The sequence below is a fragment of the Cicer arietinum genome, chromosome 6 (assembly GCF_000331145.2).
Source record: "Cicer arietinum cultivar CDC Frontier isolate Library 1 chromosome 6, Cicar.CDCFrontier_v2.0, whole genome shotgun sequence".
Lineage (NCBI taxonomy): Eukaryota > Viridiplantae > Streptophyta > Magnoliopsida > Fabales > Fabaceae > Cicer > Cicer arietinum.
Window position 1 is genome coordinate 11,494,071 of NC_021165.2, and position 18,498 is coordinate 11,512,568.

The following is an 18,498-nucleotide window of genomic DNA, read 5'->3' on the forward strand; positions in this document are numbered from 1 at the left end:
AAAGAGTGTTGTAATTGCAAAAATCTAAAAAATCAACCATAACGTTAGTTTGAATATTGAGGATAGGATTTCAAAAACATACAAAGTAATAAGAGAAAATCTATGTTATCAAATAAATTATAAATTAAAGGATAAAATGACATATCTATGCTAGGTTTGGATAAACTATGTGTGTATGGGTAAACCTATCCACAAATTCTTAGAAGTAGGAAATCATAATTTATCCTAGATTTTCAAACTTATTTACGGCTAATAATAAGAAATTTATATCTCAAAAAGAAGAAGGTATGTAATTACTTTGAAAAAATAATGTATGCAGTCGAAAATATTATTGAATTGAGTCGCATATTAGGTCATTTTCTTTAAGACGTTTTGAGGGACTGACCAAATTGTATAACGCAAACTATCAACCATGAAGTCCCCATGATAAAACAACACAAATCATTGTATCAGAGTTCTACGACACCGTAGAAATTCGTTATAGAATCACACCCTCAATATGACAGTTGAATGACTACCACTCGTAATATGCACTAAGACAACTCAAATAAAAAATAAAAAGTGAGTAAGAAAGGAGGAGAAGAGAGAAAAGTCTCAGATTCATAGTGTTTTTTGTATGTTTTTCTAACTAATGAGAACCCTCTATTTATAGAGGAAATCTGCAACTGCATCAGAGAGAAAAATGTGATCCATTATGTCTGATACATTAAATGTGCGCTCCGATATTTAGGTTTTGACCACAGAAACGTGCGCTCTAAACTTAGGATTTTGACCTAGGTTTTTGACCAGACAATAACAGACGTGTGAGACCAACGGTTAGGGTTTTGACCAACAAAACTGAAGCGCGAAATCGGGGGCAAGGAACTGATCGGATCATATGTTGAATGTTGAGTTGGTGGAGGGAAATTACTTAATTAACGTATCAATAAGAAATAAAAAATGCAAGCATTCATTTAATTAAATAAATAATTTATTAATTTTTATATGCTAAAAAATAATACACCGTTTAGGCAAAGCCAATGCACAAGCCCGTCTCGACCCAGTTAACAACAAGGAATCTAGATCTCAAAAAGAGGATATGTAATTGCTTTTACCATTAAAACAAAGTAGAGAAAACAACAACAACAACAACAACAATAATAATAATAATAATAATAATAATAATAATAATAATAATAATAATAATAATAATAATAATAATAATAATAATAATAATAATAATAATAATAATAGTAATAAATAATAATAATAATAATAATAATAATAATAATAATAATAATAATAATAAGTTAGATAATAAGTTCAAATTTTAAGATGGTATAAAAGCTTATCATTTTTTAATTGTTGAGTCAATGATATTGTCCGCACTTCATGATATATACTAGTTAAATTTTTTTGAAGTTATTTTTGTTGCTTTATGAATTTACAATGATATGCCATATATTACATGTTTTCAATTTCATGATATGATCATCATTTACCATCATTTATACTTGCAAGTTACTAAGATTTCAAGATGAACTAATTGACTGCATTTTGCAGACGAGCTCAACAATGAAAAAATAAATATTTGATGAGCAAACATCAAATGCATTAAAAATTTGGAACACTGTTGTGAAGAAGAAACATAGACTAAAATTAGAAAAATCGAGTGTTCGAACCTTGGACGAAAGCACCATCAATTCAACGGTACACTTCAAAACCACCTGTTTCATCCTACAATGACCAAATTGAGTAACATTTTGATATTGAATTTTCTTAGACATCGCATCTGTCAAACTTGCTACTAAGAGTGATGACGTTGAAGAAACTATTAGCTTTTAATATTGCTTTGGGGTGAACATAGTAGCTAAATAAACAATGAAATATTGTATAATTATTCAGTTTTCCACAATTTTTTCTATACCTATATGTAATTAACCGAATAAGTCCAAAGTGATTTATGAGCTTGGCACAACACGAATATTATGTGCCTTTTAATTTCTCAAAATTTGAATCTATTATTGATCATTGTAAGTCTATTATTCATAATTATTCAAACATTATAATTAAGTTTGTTCACACTTTGGCTAAGTATTGCAAAAGTATTTGTTTAGACCTTAGCTAACATTATAATTACATGTTTTTAAGGTTTTATCATCTTTTATTGTTTGGTTATTTAATAATTATAATGATAATAATAATAATGAAATGTATTTCTTTTTTGTAATTATAAGGTCTTATCGAATTGTCTTGTATTTTATTAAATAAAGATTAATTTGTATGTGTTAACCTTTCAAACCATTGTATTTCATTAATGAGTATTAATTTGTATGTGTGAAGCGTTGTTGCCTCCTTTTTATGATTGAGTTAGAGTTGAGTTTTTCATTATTTACTTGTAGAATATAATTTAAGTATTGATGTTTGAAAATTCATATTATAATAGAATTTAATTATACAAAATATTGATGTTAGAACAATCTAATTTATTTGTTGATATGATGTGGTGGGTGAAACTCTTTTGTCTTTGTTGCTGGCGATAGTACAAATAATTTTTCCATTCATGCCTCTAGCTCTAGACACTATAAAATTAAATTAACATATTAATTATCATATTAATAATTAAAAAAGAAATTGGAAATTTTCAAATACTTTAAATGTTTGAAAACTTTCAAATGTTTTAAAAATATGAGTTTTAAAAGTTTCAATTTTTTGAAAGTTTAACAAATAGGTTTCCATAAATTTCATTTAATTTGAAACTTTCAAAATATTAAAATAGTGAGTTTCAAAACTTTCAAAATTTCAGAAATTTTTTTATTCCGAAAGCTTCATATTATTCAAAAGTTTTGAAATTATTTTTAAAAACTGAAAATTAGCTTCATAAGTTTTAAATTAATCAAGAAGTTTGAAAAAAATTTATTTATTTGCTTCAAAAATTTCAAAAATGCTGATATATTTGTCAAAGTTTCGAAATTGTGAATAAAAAGTAGGAAGGAAAAAAAAATTGAAACTTTATATAAATATTAAATTTTTATTTATTTAAATGTCTTAAGGAGCGGCAAGTAGAAAACTCATGGAGGCCAATACATTTCCATTTGAAGAGGCCCATCATCTACCGCTTGGACCTCGTTGTTTTTTTGTTGTTGTTTGTTGTTTCTGTTTCTAAACTCACTTCTGTTGTCTCTTACTATTCAATCTAACTCTTTCACTCAAAGCTCCAAATCCATCCTGACTTTGCCATCACCCAAGACCACCGACGTTCCACCCTCCGGCAACCTAGCGCCTCCTTCGTTCTTTCTCAATCGCTTAGTTCTGGTTCATTTCTGTTCATCCTTACCAAGTTTTTCTCTTATGTATTCTTCTTTTATGCTGTTTCAATGGTTGTTTTGATTCTTATTTTGAACATTTTAGTTTAGTTTTGATTCGCTTTTTGGTGTGTTGTTTCATTGAATTATTGTTTTTCTATTACGTTGAACTATTTTCAAACATTGTGCCTATTTTGTGAAGGAGGAGAAGATATTTTTTTCAAAAATTGTGATTTTCTTTTAATGGATTTTGATTATAATGAATAAATTATTAATATTTTTGCAAGTAAAAATAAAACTATCACGAGGTTTATTTTTTAGAGTTCCCTGAGGGCACCAAATATCTTAGGACTGGCCCTGGTTCCACATGAACTAAATCATGTTGGTTCCCAATGAATTTGGTGAGACTTATTTGAATTTTCACCAATCAAAAAGAGTACAAAAGTGTATGCTAAAGAGTGTGCTGGTAGCATTATTCTTTATGTGTTCTTATTAGAATCTTAACATGCCAAAGTTCATGTTAGGATATAAAAATAGGTATAATTAGGAGTTTGTTAGTAGTTATGTTCCTAGGTTGTTAGTAGTGGTAAAGGTGTAATTGCTTTGGTGTTTCTAATATTAGTTAGTTACCTTGGACCTAATCCCTAAAAGAGTGTGTTGCTAGAATTTTTCTTTATGTTTTTTTATTAGAATCTTAGCATGCCAAAGTTCATGTTAGGATATAAAAATAGGTATACTTAGGAGTTTGTTAGTAGTTATGTTCCTAGGTTGTTAGTAGTGGTAAAGGTGTAATTGCTTTGGTGTTTCTAATATTAGTTAGTTACCTTGGACCTAATCCCTATCCTAATGTATTGGAAGTTTTAAATAGAGGCTTCCACCCCTTTAGAAAGGATCTTTTGCCAAATTAGAAATTGAATGGTGTAAATTATTGTAGGAGTGTATCTGCTTTTGTGTATCATTTTCTTTGAAGTGATTCTATCCTATTATTTCTTATCTTTTTTTCTTTCTAAATATTTGTGTTTTTCTTCTTTCTCTAAATCCTTGGAATCCAATTCTTGGGTTCCGTTCATTTATTTTTATTTAGTTTTCGACAATGATTAATACTTTTAAAAAATATGTTTCAAACACAAATACTGACATGAATACTAGACACTGACAAGTTGACACAAGTAATAATTTAAGAAAATGAATTAATTGAATGTAATCAAGGTGTTGCTGTCCGTGTCGGACACCGGGACACATCTTCGATCTGATAGGTCGGTGAATGGAACACTTTGCAATTTACTATGCTGCAATCCTTGAAATTTTGTTCAATAACTTCAATGGAAAATGTGTTGCAGTCATGGTTCAAGAAAGTGGCAGGAGGCAGAGTCCAAACATTTTGGTGACTGGTACACCAGGGACAGGAAAGACAGCCATGTCAACTGCCCTGGCTGAAGCCACTCAGCTCCGCCACATCAATATTGGAGATTTGGTAAAAAAGAATAACTTGCATGATGGCTGGGATGATGAGCTTGATTCTTACATTATTGATGAAGATTTGGTAAGCTTCCAATTTATCTCTTGTTTGGTTCTCATAAACTTGTTTTGTTTTGAGGATGTTTAGATTCAATACAATGAAGACTATAACTATCATTATTAATTGCGAGGTGGTGTTAAATATGCTGTCCATGGAATGCTTTCTTTCGGGTCTTATAGTATAATTATCATTATCAAATTTGATTTGTATGTTGTTAGTTCTCTAATGTTTAATCCTTATGCATCTATCCTTAACTATTGCCTACCTTGACTGATTTTGTCACCTCTTCATTATTTTTCCATAATATATACTAAACGGCGAAATTTCAGTTGTACTGTCTTGATAAAATGCTGTTGTTTATCTTGTGTATATAGGTCTTACAAGTATAATTTTATGGTTTTTTGTAGGTGTGTGATGAACTTGAGGATGTTATGGAAGAGGGTGGGAACATTGTTGACTATCATGGCTGTGATTTCTTTCCTGAGCGATGGTTTGATTGTGTCGTTGTACTTCAAACTGATAACACCATTTTGTATGATCGTTTGAGTAAGAGGTGTGGGAGCACTTGTTGTTGTTGTTGAATGTCGATTTTTTGATTCTATTCTAAGTTTTGGCATTAACATACTTCCCCCATCTCCATGACAGAGGTTACAAAGATTCAAAGCTTTCCAACAATGTCGAATGTGAAATCTTTCAAGTTTTGCTCGAGGAGGCTAAACAAAGTTACGCAGAAGACAAAGTTGTTGCAATGGAAAGTAATAATATTGAAGACATTAGTAGAAATGTTGCAACTCTGACAGATTGGATCAGAAATTGGGCTTCTCCACCCCAGTCATAAACAACAAATATAAGTTCAATGTACACACCATGGTATAGGGTGTGATGAAAATATTATGGGTTCATGCCTGAATTTGCAATCTTGTAGAATTACCTCTTACAAGTTTAGATGAGGCATTAGTTTTTGACATTCATGTTATTATGGGTTTTAAATTAGACAACAGAAAGTGTGTTAAACTTTTATATGGTTTCACAATAATGAACTGAGTTGAGATAGCTAAGGAAGGTTTAAACATACTGGATGGAGCATGGTTAAAAGAGTTGGTGAAATTTATAACCAAAAAAGTCAGTGAAATTGAAGTAAAAATAAGAGTCAGTATTTTTGTTAGTTGATTGAACAACGTATAACTTTCTACCAACAACCATCTTTAATATTGTCCATTTAAAAACAAAACATGTTTAACATTGGATCACCTGTCCTTTATTACGACACATACTCATGGTCTTTGTAAGTAGTTTAATTGGTGAGTAAAGACACCAATTTTTTTTAAAGAAATTTCTAGATTCAAATTCGATAAACTAATATATCTGTTAATTTTCAGGCCAAGTTTACAGATCACAAATTTATTAGAATTAAATTTTAATAACTTAATCCATCTTTTATATCAATCCAAATGGGTCAATCTATTGTGCAAGACTATTTTGACGATTATAATCTATATTTCTAAGTTTTCATTTCTTCAAAATGGAGGTTATAGCATTTCATTATCAATATCAGAAGCAAAACACTAAGAATAAGCCATATCAATATCGCATTTGCAAAAGTTTGAGCTGCTGCTACATTCACATGCCTCTTAATAAACTCGACCAATGAGTCACGAAAATTATTTTAAAATAAAATTTTCTGCAATATTGAATTAGCAATCAAAAAGCTGAACAATTGGATATGGGTGGGTGGTTTATGCTGTCTAAAATTTTTTCTAAAAATAATTGATGATTTTAATTTTTAATATATTTTTTTAATACTATTTACATTATTTTCAATACAATATTTTTTACTATAAATTTATGATATTGATAATATACAAATATCTTACGGAAATAATAACTTAATTATTTTGAAACAAAAAGAATAATTTTTTCGAGTAAAGTTCAAAAGAAACGGGTGCAGGTTGAGTTTCTTCACCCATTGATAGATGTATGTACCAAAGCTTACCATGCTCTTGTCATTGAAAAAAGTCGCATGAATGTTACACTTGAAAGTGCTCATAGTTGGCTTCGCCCATCTACCATAGAATGTCGCATGGATGGATTTGTTGTGCGATTGGATTGGACCAAGTGTGCGATATTAATTATTAATATTTTTATCGTTGAAAAAAAAATCAAAATAAGAGAGATATTATGAGAAATTGTAGTATGCTATCTCAATTTATCCATTAGTCAGCATGATAGTATAAGATAATCATAAACCTTATTATATCATTTAAAATCTTATCTAAAATAGAGGTTGAGTTAGAAAGTGATATGACATGATAAGAACATAATTTACTATTTTATTTAGAAAAATATAATTTAAAAAATATAAAAAATAATAATTTCAAAGATAAATCAATTTTAAATTAATAAAATAAAAATGTACACTAAAAGAACAAAATAAAAACATTAAATTAAAAATTAAAACATATCAATATTAATTTTAACAATGTTCTTATAGACCTAATTTTATTATTTTATACAAATTAAAAATTGATCGAAATTAAATACTTAAAATAAAAAATAATTTTTTATTAAACTCATAAAACTAAAATGTTAATTTAATTTTTTTAATAGATTAAATATAATTGCGTTACAAATATAATGAATTAAGTATCATTATTTAACTTATCTAAATATAATATAATAATAATATTTAATTATTATTTTTTATCAGCAGCACATCAAACATAAAATATAAACAATATGACACCATCAAATATTTATCCTTTTGCTTCAAACTATGTTATTCAATTTTTCGATATTTTATAAGTATTAAATTTTTTTACAAGCTTTTATTAGTATTATTTTGAGTTAAAAAATTTATTAAACTCATAAAACTAAAATGTTAATTTAATTTTTTTAATAGATTAAATATAATTGCGTTACAAATATAATGAATTAAGTATCATTATTTAACTTATCTAAATATAATATAATAATAATATTTAATTATTATTTTTTATCAGCAGCACATCAAACATAAAATATAAACAATATGACACCATCAAATATTTATCCTTTTGCTTCAAACTATGTTATTCAATTTTTCGATATTTTATAAGTATTAAATTTTTTTACAAGCTTTTATTAGTATTATTTTGAGTTAAAAAAGTATTATTATTATTTTATTTAAATAAAATGGATAAATTTTATTTTATTTTATATATATATATAATTATATATATAATTATTTAATTGATGTTTACTTCTTTGAAACTAAAATCACTATTTTTGAAATAAAAATCGTTTTATATCTAAATATATATGTAAACGTGTATTTAAAAAAAATGTATTTTATCTATTATTATAATTTTTTGAAATTAAATAAAAATAAAATAAAATTCAATTCTATTTATATTATTGTTTCTAAAAATTATTTTTTAATTGTTTGTTTACTCAAAGTCATAATTTATTACATATTTAATGTGATAATTATCATAATAAATAAAATTTTAATAATTTTAATTTATTTATAAATAAGGTTTTGTTTTATTCATAAATAAGGACAATGGGAATTCAAGGATTTAGTTCAATAGTAAAAAACTATAGTCCATTTATCATAAATTTTATTATTATTAATAAAAAAAACGGAAGCAATATTTTAATTTTAATTTTTTAAATGTAAATAATAATGTTTTAATTTATTTATAATCAAACACGTGTTCCGTACAGATCCTCAGTCTACAGGTGTAGAGAAGCTATTGGGCAAAACACGTGATAATTTCAACACACAACTACCCCTTGGCATTGCGGTAATTCCGTGGCAAGAGTGAGGTCAATTCCAACAAGTCAACTCCTTGTAAGATCAAAATTTTCCCTTTTCATCATCTTCTTCTTCGATCTTCCTTTCTCTCATTTTCGCTTCCTTTCAATCACTTTCTCCCTCATTTTCTCACACATACAAACATATCTACAGTAATTCACGTTTCCAGCTTCAACCATGGAGGAAAAGTACGCGCCCTTCGAATCCGCCTCCGGAGAATCCAACGGCGTCTCTTCCGTATCTCACAACGCTGATCACGGCTGGCAGAAGGTTACCTACGCTAAAAAACAGAAGAAGAAGGACGCTAACGGCATCGCCAGTTCCGATTCCCGTGCCAATTCCAACAAACTCACCTTCAACGGAAACGACGTCGTCTTCCGGTCGCTCGAACTGCAGTCGGAGGATCGGCGCCGCCGCATTCTCGAGGCTCGAGCGGCGGCAGATGCCGAATTTGATGATGCTCCGGTCAGATCGAAGCAGCGGTCACGTGATTATGATGATGACTATGATGAGGACGACGAAGATCGTTCAGCGGAGAACGGGAAAGCGGAGGAGGTGAAGAAGGTGAAGCAGAAGAAGCCGAAGAAGCCTAAGGTCACGGTGGCAGAGGCTGCGGCAAAGATTGACGCGGCTGATCTGGAGTCTTTTCTCGTTGAAATATCGGTAGGGTATTTGATTTGGTTAATGTGAAATTTAATTACGCAGGTTTAGGTTTGATCTGTTGGATCAAGCGAGAGCAGATGTTTGAACGGGAGATCACGCATTGTGTTTGATTTTTGGTTTGAATTTTTGCATGTTTGTTTTCAAAATAGGCATCGTTCGAGCAGAAAGAGGATATACAAATGATGCGGTTTGCGGATTATTTTGGACGTGCTTTTTCTGCTGTGACCGCTTCTCAATTTCCCTGGGTGAAATTGTTCAGGGAGTCAGCTGTTGCTAAGATTGTTGATGTGAGTTTCGAATTCTTTATTTTCTCATTCTTCCCTGTTGTTGCTAACACTGATGAAAATTAACTGTTGTATGTGAATGGTGCTAGTAAATGTATGTGTTTAAGTGTGATATATGTTCTGTTTTTTTGGATGAATAACTGATCATTATTAGCTAGCTGGGTTACAATTCAATGCTTTGATTTGAATGTGTAAGGTGCCTAATTTTTGCTATATGATTTGGGATTTATTGTGCTCAAAATTCCTCTTGGCATTGGAGAAACCCTGTGAAGCACAAATAATGACACGGACACCAGACAACACTGAGATAATTAATTAATTGAATGTAAGTTGTGGTGTCATGTCGGTGTCAGACACGCCTTTATTCAGAAGCCTATGTGCTACAGAAGAGAAACCCTATATGATGAGGGTTAATGATGGCAAAGTGGCACTTATATGGTCCTCTTAACTAGGAAAGCGTAGATTCACACTGATTTGAGTGGACACTTTTGAGTAACCTGACATGGTGTTCATATGCAATCTTAAAGGCATCCATTCATCAGTTTCTTTGCTTTTAAATATGCTACCGACTTTAGAAATATTGGCTAGTTGGAGATTCAATGAACAGAAATTTAATGTTTTTTCTGCGAAATACCTTGTGTTTAGATAATTGTGGAATATAACATGCAATATAGAATGTAAGGTTATTTTTGTTTAAATCATGTGTAGCACTTCAAATTTCTTGGATTGGTGGCAGCATATTGTGTGGTGCTTTAAGTTATATATTGTATATTGTGATATTGATTTTACTCAATGTACCATTTATCATATTCACTTTTGAAAATGAGTATTTTATTTTGGTTAGCTGGGTAAGTTTTTGCCTTAATTATTGTGCCTTTTTCTACCATGTTTAACATGTTAATGTGTCATGGTATTGAATTTTTTTAATGCTTTAACACTCAGCCCATTGCCCATACCGCAGTACTGAAATGTTGTATATGTTTCTGCATCTACTATTTAGCTAATAGTGCTGAATCTGTTGTTGTTTTGGTAATTTGATGTTCAAAGAATATTTGATATTTATTTCAGCATCGACAATTTATCTTATGATAAACATCATAACCTCTGGTATAGTTTATTTTTTTCTTGTGAATGTTAATACAGATTTTTTTTTTTTCAGGTGCCACTTTCTCACATATCTGATGTTGTATATAAGACAGCAGCTGACTGGGTTAACCATCGATCTCCTGAGGCACTTAGTTTCTTTCTTCTTTGGTCTCTGGATAGTATTCTTGCCGACTTGGGTAGCCAGCAAACAGTGTCCAAGGGTTCCAAAAAGGCTGTGCAACAAGTAACTTCAAAATCTCAGGTAACTTAGACTAGTCTAATTCTTTTGTTTTATTTATTTTTTCTTTTTATTTCTTTTCCTTCTAAATAAAATCGAATAATATAGCCATCCACCAAAGAAATCAAACTAAGATAACGCAGAACAGTATAGTTTTCTGTTCACTAGTAAGAGCCAGAGTTCTCCGGCAGAACTGATGTTCTCTGAACACCAAAGATAGGCCTAGTAAATAATCTTGTCCCAAAGAATGATTAATAATTAATGTATAACTATACCTTCGTTATCAGTCCAAATATTCTTTCCTAACCAAATTGCCATATTCAATAGGGATACTGGATTTGTTAATGAATGACTCTGATATTCTCTAACTTGTGCCACAGTGGCAGTGCAATTTGATATTTTAATTTGTTTTTTGGGATAAGTCATAAGATTGTTATGATAAACATCCATTTTTTTAATTGCTCTAGTGGCTCTGGTTGGTGTAAAATTTCAAGAGGCTGGGAGGAGGCACACCATTGATAAATTTTAGTTAAATTTTTCTTGTCATTCCCTTTTCCATTGGATCTTCGATGACTTGTATAATCAATATATGAATTGTCAATATCAAGACTGAATAAGGAACTTCTGGTAGGTGCTATGCTATCGGATAGACAGTCAATTCAGGAGTGAGTGGGAAACATGAGAGGCATTTGATGCATGTAGGCACCCGACCTAGTAGGATAAGGCTTGGTGGTTGTTGTTACTGGTTGTGGTGACTGGTGGCATTTGGTGACTCATAAGGTCAAATATCCACATACTTTGATTGCCATGTCCACCTTTGGTAGTTCCGAACAGTTGGGAAAATAATGTAGCTTGTTTGACTTTCATTATTCAGTTGACAGGGTATTTTTCTTTTGAAGTTGAAAACACTTGGAAATAATAAGTAGCGGAAATCAGAACAGATGCTTCCATCTTCAGTAGGTTAATTTGATTTAGAGAGCGGCATTATGCATTGTTTGCCTGTTTTAAGACTTCAGCTATGTCAATTTTTTATTGAGTGAATTTTACTTATCAGGGACTTGAAAAAACTTAGATTTTGGTCTCGAAAATCCTAAATTGCATTTAACATTTATATGATTTTGTAGCCTTTCAAAAATGCAAATATGCTTTTCTTTCGTCTGTTTTTTCATGTAGATTGAGATTGATTTTACATGACCTGCAGGTTGCAATCTTTGTTGCTTTAGCGATGGTATTGCGCCGGAAGCCCGATGCTCTTATTACTGTATTGCCCACATTGAGGGAGACTTCAAAATATCAAGGACAAGATAAACTTCCGGTGATTGTATGGATGATTGCTCAGGTGAGGAGTAAATGCCAAATCAATTAAGTGGATTAATTAGAAATATAGAACAAAGGAGTTATATTTTACCCTTTAAAATTAAGACTATAGCATTTTATCCCTTCATCTTGCTAATGCTTAATGTTGAAACATTTTTATGTAGGCATCAGTTGGAGATCTTTCAGTAGGTTTGTATGCTTGGTCACGGAATCTCCTACCTATAGTGGTTAGCAAAAGTGGCAACCCCCAATCCAGAGATTTGGTTTTGCAGCTTGTGGAAAAGTATGTAGTATATGTGGCTTCCTTTACACCCCTTTCTCACTATTGCTGTTGCCACCCTTTATTTTTGGTTGCCATCTTCACCATTATTTTTTTTGATTTGCTGGCAGGATTTTGTCTGCCCCTAAAGCACGGCCTATTTTGGTTAATGGTGCTGTAAGAAAGGGGGAACGATTAATTCCTCCTCCAGCATTTGAAACTTTGATCCGGGTTACTTTCCCATCTTCAACTAGAGTGAAGGTAGGTGTTCATCTGGCTCTGGTATTTTTGAATTTGGATGCATCATATTTCTAGAGCTTTCAAATTTATGTCAATATGTTGCTTTTATACAGGCTACAGAAAGATTTGAGGCCATATACCCCACTCTGAAAGAGGTGGCTCTTGGTGGTTCTCCTGGAAGTAAAGCAATGAAACAAGTCTCACAGCAGATATTCAGTTTTGCTATTAAAGTAGCCGGAGAAGGTATTAAACCCGATTTTCTTGTTTGATTTCTGTTCTCTTTTGTTGCTTAGATGAACCAAGTGTGTTAGAGGGTATTTTGATACATTTTTGTATTTTTCAGACAATCCTGCATTATCAAAAGAAGCAGCTGGTATTTTGATTTGGTGTTTGAGCCAAAGCACTGAATGCTACAAGCAGTGGGTGAGTTTTCCCATCTAATAGCATACTAAAATGACCGTGCATGTTTTTTGTAACCTTTTTTTTTTGGAGAGCAAGTAAATTTATTAAAAGAGAGAAGTTTTTATTTTATTTTAGTTTATACACAGCAATCATGAAACTTTATACTTATTTGCTCCTTTTTTTTATTTATTGGATTGGATATGGGCAGGAAAAAGTTTATCAGGACAACATTGTAGCAAGTGTTGCGGTTTTGAAGAAGCTTTCTGATGATTGGAAGGTGCAAGCTACGAAATTGTCTCCCCATGAGCCACTGAGGGAGATCCTAAAGAATCTCAGGCAAAAGGTAATTTTCCATCCATCTGTCTGCATGATATACTATTTGTTTATTGCATCTGGGATCACTTACCAATCATCCTGTCATGGATTGATTGAATTGTTATATTGTATTGAAGTAGCAGAATGTTTGAACTTGGCATATGATGATTTAACTATTTTGGCTGCAGAATGAGAAAGCATTGGCTACTGAGACTGATGGTGCTCGTCAAGCACTCTTCAAGGACGCAGATAAATATTGTAAGATAATCTCAGGCAGAGTTTCACAAAGCAATGGGTGCAAGGCATGTTTGACCTTCACTGTTCTTGCTTTGGCTGTTGGTGCTGCTGTTTTCTACCCCAACATGGAATCCGTGGGTTTTAAGAAACTCTCTGTACTTTTCAACTCCCAGTTCTGAGCACTTGGAGAATATTCTGTATTACCGGCAGTTGGTTGCGTCATATAGCGATTTTCTCGTCAGCTCATGTCAACCACAATGGGTACAGCAAACTAATTGCCTCGTAATAAAGTGCATCATTCGGAGGTTGTACACTTAGGTCAAATCTTGTTCAGACGATACAGAATAGTTGAGGTCAATGCTACTTTGAGGTTTACTTTAGTTTGACCATTTTATAATTTATTTGATGTTCTTGCTTCTGTTGAGTCTTAAAATTTTAGTGATCTTATGCCCTTACATCACCATGCTGGCAAAATGCCAATGAGGCAACTACACACCTGTACTCTGAAGTTAATTTAGTTGAATCAAAAGGAATTTTGATGATACATTGCGAAGTTTTTTATTGCTCTTGCACTATTTTTATTAGTTTGTGCTCTTTTCCGTCTTTTCTCAGTTCTCCATTTTTTCCCTTTTTATTGAGCAACATTGTTGAGCTTGTCCTATGGTCTATAAAGAGCAGGATACATGATTTGATGGTCTCCGATAATATAAGTCACATTGACAGGCCGTTACTTTTTAGAGTTAAATGGATATGTATCGTTGACTGTATAGTGTATAAAAATGGTTTTACCCAGCCATCTAGTTTTATTTCACTTTTGTGCTAATTTGCCATATCACTTTTTGAAATTCTATTGAACATTTCTAGGACGAGACTTGATTGATTGGTAGTGTAATTTTCTTTTTTAATAATGTTAATGTTTACATCCATTAAACTCTTCAATTTTTTAAGGTTCTTGTGATTTTAGCATACTGCATGACGGTACTTATTATATAGTTTGACCATGTATACATTTTTGTTTAGAATTTTCAGAAATTTGGCTTTGCATGATCAATCAATATCACATAAACGGAAAATGTTTTTCTTTTGGCCGCAAAAATTAGGCGAGCTCAAGTAATTCCTAACAAACTCACTAGTATTAGCCATTTTTATATTCAATTTTGCTAAAACCGATAGAATTTTATAATATTTTTAAAACTAAAACAGATACAATTTTGTTAAAAAAATATCACTTCTAATATTTTTAAAACTAAAACTGATACAATTTTATATAAATTTAACATTATCTCAATAAATATTAAAATCAATGAATATTATTAGTACTTGTAAAAGAAATATTATGCGATATTAATTATATTAATTTAATAAATAATCTAATATATAAATGTACACTCGAAAATATAAATCATACTATTTAAAATTACAAAAATAAAAAAAGAGCTGAAACTTTTATTTAATCGTAAAAGGGATATAAATAAATTTATTAAAGCAATTAATAATTTTTCTTGGTTATTGCTAGTTGATACAATTTTGAGAGATTTTTTGGTATGTGAAATTTAATGATATAAATTTTCTTAAAGATAAATCTTGGAGACATGATATTTGTTCACGTAAAAGTACATGAACTCAGTTCACGTAATTTCAGTTACATAAACGAGACGTAAGTAAATTGAGTTTACGTAAATATATTGAATTTACGTATGAGTTAATAATGTTATTAATAGACAATAATATTTTAAGTATTTTGTTTTTAAAAAAAAATTGAAGGGTGTGAGTAGTAAAAAGGAGAGTATGGGTAGCAATATTGTTTTATATTAGGTTAGGGATAAATAGATGGTAAGTTACTTTCTTTAAAGAAATCCAATTGACAGTGACACGTTCAACATTGAAAGTGAAAATTTGGTATTAACTTTGAATTAAGCGTTGACTTAAATTTTTACAACTGAATCCCATTCAACAATCAAAAGGAGAAAGAGGCACTATAATCCTATACATAAAATAAAGTGTAGTTTGAGAGAACTATAGTTTAGAAATAAAATCATACATATGATTTGGTCATGGTTAATCATAATCTTCAGGATCTGCAAATGGGTATTTTGAATATGCATTTCTTACTGTTGAAGGATCTTCAGGTATAGACCAAGGATACTGCAACGATGGATCCCGTGGGAACTTCCTGAAGTTAAGAAACGGTGCCCAAACAATAATCCTACATGACAAACAAGTAAAGGAAAAATAATAATCACACTTTTATAGTCACTATGCAATGCACATTAGAACAAGTTCCTTTAGGAAAAAGAAAACAAGCACTCACGCTGGGAAGAAAATGAAGACAAACATGAATTGGAAATACATCTCCACAAGCTTTCTTCTGTACCATCTTTTCCAAAGCCAGTACATTATCATTGGCTGCAATAATTAATTCACCCAGTTATATATGCTCTTCATTCACCTACTTTATAATCATAATAACAAAGTATGAGTAAAAAAAGTACTCGTATCACCAAATATATAAATGTGTGTTTTTTTTATTTTTTATATTCTGTTAACAAATGAGTATATATATTGTAACAAACTTCATAAGCTGTGAAATTATAGAACTTACTGGCGCAACAAGGAAGTAGAAAAAAAGTACAACCCCCAATTGTGTCAAAATCCATGAGAGTTCTTGTGGATTATTATTTTGTCCAGTTACTGCTAATGCTGCTGGATGCTCTGCCTGTTCCAATACCCACAATCACATTTTGTCTATGTTAATCAACACACTACTTAAAATAATTAATTAAATTAACTACCAAAATTAGAGAGAAAATTTGAAATTTGTCAGTCATTAAATTTAGTAATAAAAAAAATATAGACTCTAATATTGGTTGTTATTTCTAGTGACAGATAGAGTAACAAAAATTGTCTTAAATCCTAACTGAATATAAATGCTGATATTATTAAGTGGAATGTCTTGATCCGAGTTCGAATCCAAAACCTAATATAATCTCACCAAGGCCAAGAGCACTGCTCCTATGGGCAGTGCCAAACTTGTTTTGTTTAGACTGACGGGATTATTTGGCTTGTGGCTGCTGCATTTTACTATCTGCAACTGAGGTTAGATAATTAGTTAATTATAATAAGCAATGAAAGGAGCAAATTATTAACTAAATATATGAGTAAAGGAATATGGTTGGAATAAGAAAAAAAATTAATACATGAAGTGATTGGCTGGAAGGAGTAGTATTGTTATGGAATGGTTTGAGTTTGGAAGCAATGAAGAGAGAAGGAATGGAACGTGATGAATAGGGAAGAGGAGGTAGAGCTTTAGGAACATGGAGGCTCAATGAGTAGCTCATTTTTTGCTTAGAGCTCTCTCGGTTTGGTTCCTTATCCCTTTTCTTTTCTGTTCAATTGTGTGAATGGTGAAATTCAGAATGACACGTGGAAATTAGACTCATCCACCACCACTCCCAACTCCCAATGCTTATTGTCCATTCATTCAACTTTTGAGGCTAAAACTTTTTAGTTTGTAATTAACCGACTCAACATGAATTTTGGTAAATATTTGGGACTAACATAAAACTAATCATGTAGTAATAATTCTAGGACGAAAATTTTACTTGGAATAATTTTTTTAATTTTATGAATTGTTTTGTTTAAACTTCTGTAGTTGTACACTAGAAAAAGTGCATTTTTGTTGGTCCAGTCAAAATGAAAGCAGAATAGCGTTTTATTTAATTAATAATTCAAGTGAGATAGCATTTCTGTAATTAATAGCATTTCTGTAATTAATAATTCAATATTTCAACCAGCTATTATAGCGTTTTATTTAATGAAAGCAGAATGAGATAGCAAACACACTCAAGCGAATCACCGGTTTAGTCATGAAAATAATGGAAGAGGTCGAATAATTTGATCTATGAAATTAATGATTTTTGAGGCAAACTTCAGTCTTGAACCTTGTTTATATAACGGTATTGTTATAGTTGATGATTTCTATTACACAATCAATTACTAATTAGTTGAATTAGTTATTGAGATCAGTTAGACTAGCATTCTCACGTGAGCAAGATTAGTTACATTTTTTTTATTTGTTTATTCCTTTGTATTATCTCTTGGTGCGTTCATACTCTAATATATACTTTGCTAATTGATTCAATTTGAAATTGGACCGATGAAATAATGAGAATTTTTTCTCCCAATTGTTGAGTTTTTCCGCTTCCATAAACATGGAATTGACGAACATCGATAATATTTAAAATCTATCCAAGATTTATAAGTCGACCTACTATTAGATATGCAAAATTGATTAAAAGTCAATTATCTTAGATATATATTAATTATTTTAGTTAAAAATTAGTTGTTTGAATTTAAATATATAAATTTCATTATACTTACTATTGTAATCATATTTTTCATTTGACTAATACAAAATTTATCTATGTTTTTTTTTTTATTTTATGTTTAATATCAATATTTTGCAAATGCTATTTTAGTATAATAAAGTTAGTTATTCCGATATTTTTTCTTCTCAATTTTACAACATTTCTGTTATTTGTCTTAAGCTAGAAGTGTCACAAACACCTTCTAACTTACAAAGAATTATTAGAAATATAAAATTGGTTATAAATTATTTATTTTAGTCGAGTGTTAGTTACTGTAGTTAGAAATTAATTATTCTAATTTGAGTACATAAATTTTATTATACCTAATATTGTAATAATCTTTCTCATTTAATCAATACAAAATTTATTTATGTTTTTTTTTTCTCTCTTTCATGCTTAATATCAATATTTTGCAAATGTGATTACCTATTATTAAGTCAATATAATCAGATCCATCGAGTAACATTCTAGATGTCTAATCTTAAACGTGA

The 18,498-nt window shown here is 30.5% G+C and overlaps 3 protein-coding genes across 5 annotated transcripts; 2 read left to right on the plus strand and 1 right to left on the minus strand.

Annotated features, from left to right (window-relative positions):
* Positions 1–3,045: 3,045 nt before the first annotated feature.
* On the plus strand, positions 3,046–5,877 carry LOC101509100 (adenylate kinase isoenzyme 6 homolog). Of its 2 annotated transcripts, XM_027335467.2 has the most exons (5): positions 3,046–3,294; positions 4,494–4,540; positions 4,625–4,827; positions 5,211–5,356; positions 5,449–5,877. In XM_027335467.2, the coding sequence occupies exons 3-5, from the start codon at positions 4,627–4,629 to the stop codon at positions 5,639–5,641; spliced, it is 540 nt and encodes a 179-aa protein (XP_027191268.1). In that variant the 5' UTR covers positions 3,046–3,294; positions 4,494–4,540; positions 4,625–4,626; the 3' UTR covers positions 5,642–5,877. The 2 variants fall into 2 exon arrangements, with proteins under 2 accessions (XP_027191268.1, XP_004504569.1); XM_004504512.4 differs by lacking the exon at positions 4,494–4,540 and having other exon boundaries at positions 3,048–3,294.
* Positions 5,878–8,655: 2,778 nt separating this feature from the next.
* LOC101509424 (uncharacterized) lies at positions 8,656–14,184 on the plus strand. The gene is made up of 10 exons (XM_004504513.4): positions 8,656–9,262; positions 9,412–9,549; positions 10,706–10,894; positions 12,072–12,209; positions 12,352–12,470; positions 12,578–12,707; positions 12,800–12,929; positions 13,030–13,109; positions 13,297–13,431; positions 13,592–14,184. Exons 1-10 carry the CDS (start codon positions 8,777–8,779, stop codon positions 13,817–13,819), a joined length of 1,773 nt encoding a protein of 590 aa, XP_004504570.1. The 5' UTR covers positions 8,656–8,776; the 3' UTR covers positions 13,820–14,184.
* A 1,338-nt stretch (positions 14,185–15,522) lies between these two features.
* LOC101509751 (NAD(P)H-quinone oxidoreductase subunit L, chloroplastic) lies at positions 15,523–17,043 on the minus strand. 2 transcript variants are annotated; one of them, XM_004504515.3, is made up of 5 exons: positions 16,838–17,043; positions 16,633–16,725; positions 16,243–16,356; positions 15,952–16,046; positions 15,523–15,846 (listed from the first exon to the last, which is right to left on the minus strand). In XM_004504515.3, exons 1-5 carry the CDS (start codon positions 16,976–16,978, stop codon positions 15,699–15,701), a joined length of 591 nt encoding a protein of 196 aa, XP_004504572.1. In that variant the 5' UTR covers positions 16,979–17,043; the 3' UTR covers positions 15,523–15,698. The 2 variants fall into 2 exon arrangements, with proteins under 2 accessions (XP_004504572.1, XP_004504571.1); XM_004504514.4 differs by having other exon boundaries at positions 16,633–16,731; positions 16,838–17,038.
* Positions 17,044–18,498: the final 1,455 nt, after the last annotated feature.

Coding starts and splice junctions, on each gene's coding strand:
- LOC101509100 (XM_027335467.2), top strand. CDS start 4,627: ATGGTTCAAGAAAGTGGCAGGAGGCAGAGTCCAAACATTTTGGTGACT. Junction 4,828..5,210: donor ACATTATTGATGAAGATTTG/GTAAGCTTCCAA, acceptor GGTTTTTTGTAG/GTGTGTGATGAACTTGAGGA. Junction 5,357..5,448: donor TATGATCGTTTGAGTAAGAG/GTGTGGGAGCAC, acceptor TCTCCATGACAG/AGGTTACAAAGATTCAAAGC.
- LOC101509424 (XM_004504513.4), top strand. CDS start 8,777: ATGGAGGAAAAGTACGCGCCCTTCGAATCCGCCTCCGGAGAATCCAAC. Junction 10,895..12,071: donor AAGTAACTTCAAAATCTCAG/GTAACTTAGACT, acceptor CATGACCTGCAG/GTTGCAATCTTTGTTGCTTT. Junction 12,210..12,351: donor TTGTATGGATGATTGCTCAG/GTGAGGAGTAAA, acceptor ATTTTTATGTAG/GCATCAGTTGGAGATCTTTC.
- LOC101509751 (XM_004504514.4), bottom strand. CDS start 16,978: ATGAGCTACTCATTGAGCCTCCATGTTCCTAAAGCTCTACCTCCTCTT. Junction 16,732..16,837: donor CTTCCAGCCAATCACTTCAT/GTATTAATTTTT, acceptor ATCTAACCTCAG/TTGCAGATAGTAAAATGCAG. Junction 16,047..16,242: donor TCTACTTCCTTGTTGCGCCA/GTAAGTTCTATA, acceptor TAATTATTGCAG/CCAATGATAATGTACTGGCT.